At 45.6% G+C, this 3,683-nt stretch overlaps 1 gene segment (V, D, J or C); it reads left to right on the forward strand.

Annotated features, from left to right (window-relative positions):
* Window positions 1–1,897: 1,897 nt before the first annotated feature.
* LOC116547985 lies at window positions 1,898–2,502 on the forward strand. The segment is given in 2 exon segments: window positions 1,898–2,046; window positions 2,150–2,502. Coding segments are annotated over 2 exon segments (363 nt in total).
* Window positions 2,503–3,683: the final 1,181 nt, after the last annotated feature.

Consider the following 3,683-nt stretch of genomic DNA (forward strand, 5'->3'; position numbering starts at 1 on the left):
AATTGGTGGAAGGCGGTAGAATAATAAAAGATGTTCTGACCTTTCACGGGTCCACATTTCCACGGAGGCACCGTGATCCTTGTTCTGGGTTTGAGCTTCCAGTGTTTCTCCAGGTAGGTTGTTGGTCTGTGGGTTCTTGTTCCTTTTTCCCGGGGTGGAGTCCTCTTGTTCTCCCCAGTTGCTCCCTCCCACAGCTGCCATGTTCTCCTTCTGTGTTATCACCTTCCAGATTTGCTGACACGACCTTCCGATTAAGGCTCCGGTTAAACAAGAAAGACAGGGGAGACACTTCTCAATGCAACTTAGGTGATGACCTCTTTTCCCATCTCAGTTCCTAAGGGGTTCCCCAGTGCCCCTAAGATACTGGTTTGGTGGCTGACCCTGCTGAGTAATTTCGTAGTTCTGCAGTGGGGATAAAGGAGGTGGGTCTAAATGCATTTCAGAGTGTGGGCTCCTTTTCTCTCCCAGACAGACACATTGGGACAGAAATATGTTTTTGATGGTCCTGATTTTGGGGAAAAAGGATTCCAGAGGATAGAAAAGCTCTTCAGTATGTTGTTCCTGAGAACTTCACACTACAACATGTTTACTACACTTGACTTTGAGTAACCCAATATATATGTGTGTTTTTATCTTGTAATAGCTACATTTTAGATTCCGGACTCTGCCCCAGTTCAGCTCACAGCCCGGCTTTGTTATTCTCTACAGGGACTTGCCTCTCCGTAGATTTCAGACTTGATATTTATCTTAAAACTTCCAGTATTTAAAGTATTTTTACAATTAGAAAAATTCCCTTTTCCGTGTTTATCTATTATTGTTGATGTTGTTGTTTTAAAACAAAAATAGTAAAATATATTCCTCATCTATGTACATTACAAAGGTGACTTGCAGATTTTTCTTTTGCTAAGTGCCCGAGTAATAAAAGAATGTTAATATTGTTAAGCAGTTTAGTAGAAAAACAAATTATGGTAAATTTGTTTGCTGGAATACTACCCATCATTTATAATAAATAAATGCCAAACAAGTAAGGATATATAGTATATTCTTTCCTTTTAATACATTTTGGTAAACAAAAACATGTCTAAAGTAATATAATAAAGATTAGTAGTTGCCTGGGGAAATGGTGGAGGAAGGGAAGGGGAAAGGAGCAGGAATATAGCAGAACAAGAGGAAATGTGGAGAAGAATTCACTTGTCCACTTTCTTGATAATGCTGGCAGATACATCATGTTTATTCATTGCACATTTTAAATATGTAAAAGTTATTATCTTTCAATTAAGCCTCATAAAATGTATTACAAGAAAACAAATGGAAACTTAGACAAGGAAGGAGTAATAGAAAGATAGAAAAAATAAGTTAAATGTCAGAGCTACTTGAAAATTAATTTGCCTGGACCCTAGTGCTCCTCATATTTTCAGGAGAGTGCTGGAGTGAGGCAATATCACACATGGTCTTATCACAGAATCTGGGTTCTGAAAACCACACTAGAAACATCCAGCTTTGTCCTGGAGTTGGTTTGGGGAGCAGGCAGAGCCAGTGATGAGGAGCACAGGGCCAGATACCGGGGTCCACTGATCCCAGACATGAGCTCCTAGATGCATACAGAGCCCCTCCGTGTGTGGGTTCGCTTTCACATGTGTAAATGGAGAAAATATTGAATCCTACAGACCATAATTCACAGAAATATTTAAACATTAGATAGGGTGACCAGGGCAAAGCATTTATCACAGCACAATTTCATAATGAGTCAGCATATGTTCCGAATACCATCATTGTCAGCGAACTTCTGCAGGGTACCGTCTTCTTCTCTGGGCACAGCCTCCTCCTCAAGCGTCCCACCCCACAGCTTGCTATATAGTAGGAGACATGCAAATAGGGTCCCCCCGGTACTGATGAAAACCAGCCCAGCCCTGACCCTGCAGCTCTGAGACAGGAGACTTAGCCCTGGGGTTCCAAGGCATTTCCACCTGCTGATCAGCACTGAACACAGAGGACTCAGCATGGAGTGGGGGCTGAGCTGGGTTTTCCTTGTTGCTATTTTAGAAGGTGATTCATGGAAAACTAGAGAGACTGAGTGTGTGTGGACATGAGTGAGGGGAACAGTGGGTATGTGTGGTAGATTCTGACCAGGGTGTCTCTGTGTTTGCAGGTGTCCAGTGTGAGGTGCAGCTGGTGGAGTCTGGGGGAGGCTTGGTCCAGCCTGGGGGGTCCCTGAGACTCTCCTGTGTGGCCTCTGGATTCACCTTCAGCAGCTATGGCATGCACTGGGCCCGCCAGGCTCCAGGGAAGGGGCTGGAGTGGGTCTCACACATTAGTTATAATGGGGGTAGCACATACTACGCAGACTCCGTGAAGGGCCGATTCACCATCTCCAGAGACAACGCCAAGAACTCGCTGTATCTGCAGATGAGCAGCCTGAGAGCCGAGGACACGGCCGTGTATTACTGTGCAAAAGACACACAGTGAGGGGAGGCCCGTGTGAGCCCGGACACAAACCTCCTGCAGGGGGCCCCGAGACCGCCAGGGGGCGCCCGGACGCTGTGCACGGGGCTGTCCCGGGGCAGGTGCAGGTGCTGCTAAGGGCTGGCTTCCTGCCATGGCCTGGGGCTGCCTCCTTGTCACATTTCCCCAGGGAACCTCCCAGATTTACAATTCTGTACTAACATCTGATGTCTCTAAAGACAAAACTTTTTTGTCCTTTTTTGTTTCTTTGTTTTTGTAGCAGGAGGACACATCTTCACCTCCACAGAAGCTACAGTGTCACTTTGGGGGCAGATAATCCTTCTGTGGTCAGCAGGATGAAAGTCCCAAGAATCTCAGGGGAACCTGGAGTGTTTTCCAATTAGACTTAGGACAGAGACCTCCATGGGAATCTCTATTATAACAGGCTTTGAGTTCTAACAGGAGCCAAGAGGCAGGCTCACCCAGGGTCAGGGTTCTTTAAACCTGATGGTATCACAGCTGTCTCCCCTCATCTTGTAAAGCTGTGCACATCTGACTCAAACTGATCCAGTTGACCCTCTTTTGCTAATCCATTTCCTTCTCTGAAGACCTGATTCTCACAGTTTCCTTTCTTCTTCTCTTCCCTAAAAACAGAGTATTAGTTGCCTTTAGTCAAAATCCCAGGGCTCAGGTCTGCAGGGCCTGGGTAGGCTGAGGGACTTTCTCACTCCCCATTGCCTGGACATCCCTGCTGTCTTCTGAGCATGGAGGCATTTGGAAAATGAAGTGGACATCAGTCATGAAGGGAATAGCACTAGTTTTCTCCAATGGGATGTTGATGCAGGACTGATCTTGTGCTTCTCACACTGTCACAGAGTTTGGGCTCTCCCATCTGACTTTGAGGAAAGCTAAGATTGGACACTTCATTGTGCTGTGATCTGTGGGTAACAGTAATTGCAGGGTCTGGCTAGGCCTGCCTAAGGTCAGTACTGCTGGCCATTGGGAAAGACAGGCTGGGATTCCCAGGAAGACCTGCATCTGCTATCCACCATGGCATCCCATTGTCTTCTGTTAGGTTCTGATTGATTCAGCCCCACCTGGATTATCTAGAACACTCTTTGTGACAGGAAAAAACACCTGTATGATGCCATTGGAGAAACACCTGGGTTAGTGTGTGATTGAGAGACTATGGTCTAGTCAAGGTGACAAGTAAAATTATTAGTTTCCATTATCATATTTTA

Source organism: Sapajus apella, unplaced genomic scaffold, assembly GCF_009761245.1.
Source record: "Sapajus apella isolate SASKATOON/1434 unplaced genomic scaffold, GSC_monkey_1.0 scaffold6033, whole genome shotgun sequence".
NCBI lineage: Eukaryota > Metazoa > Chordata > Mammalia > Primates > Cebidae > Sapajus > Sapajus apella.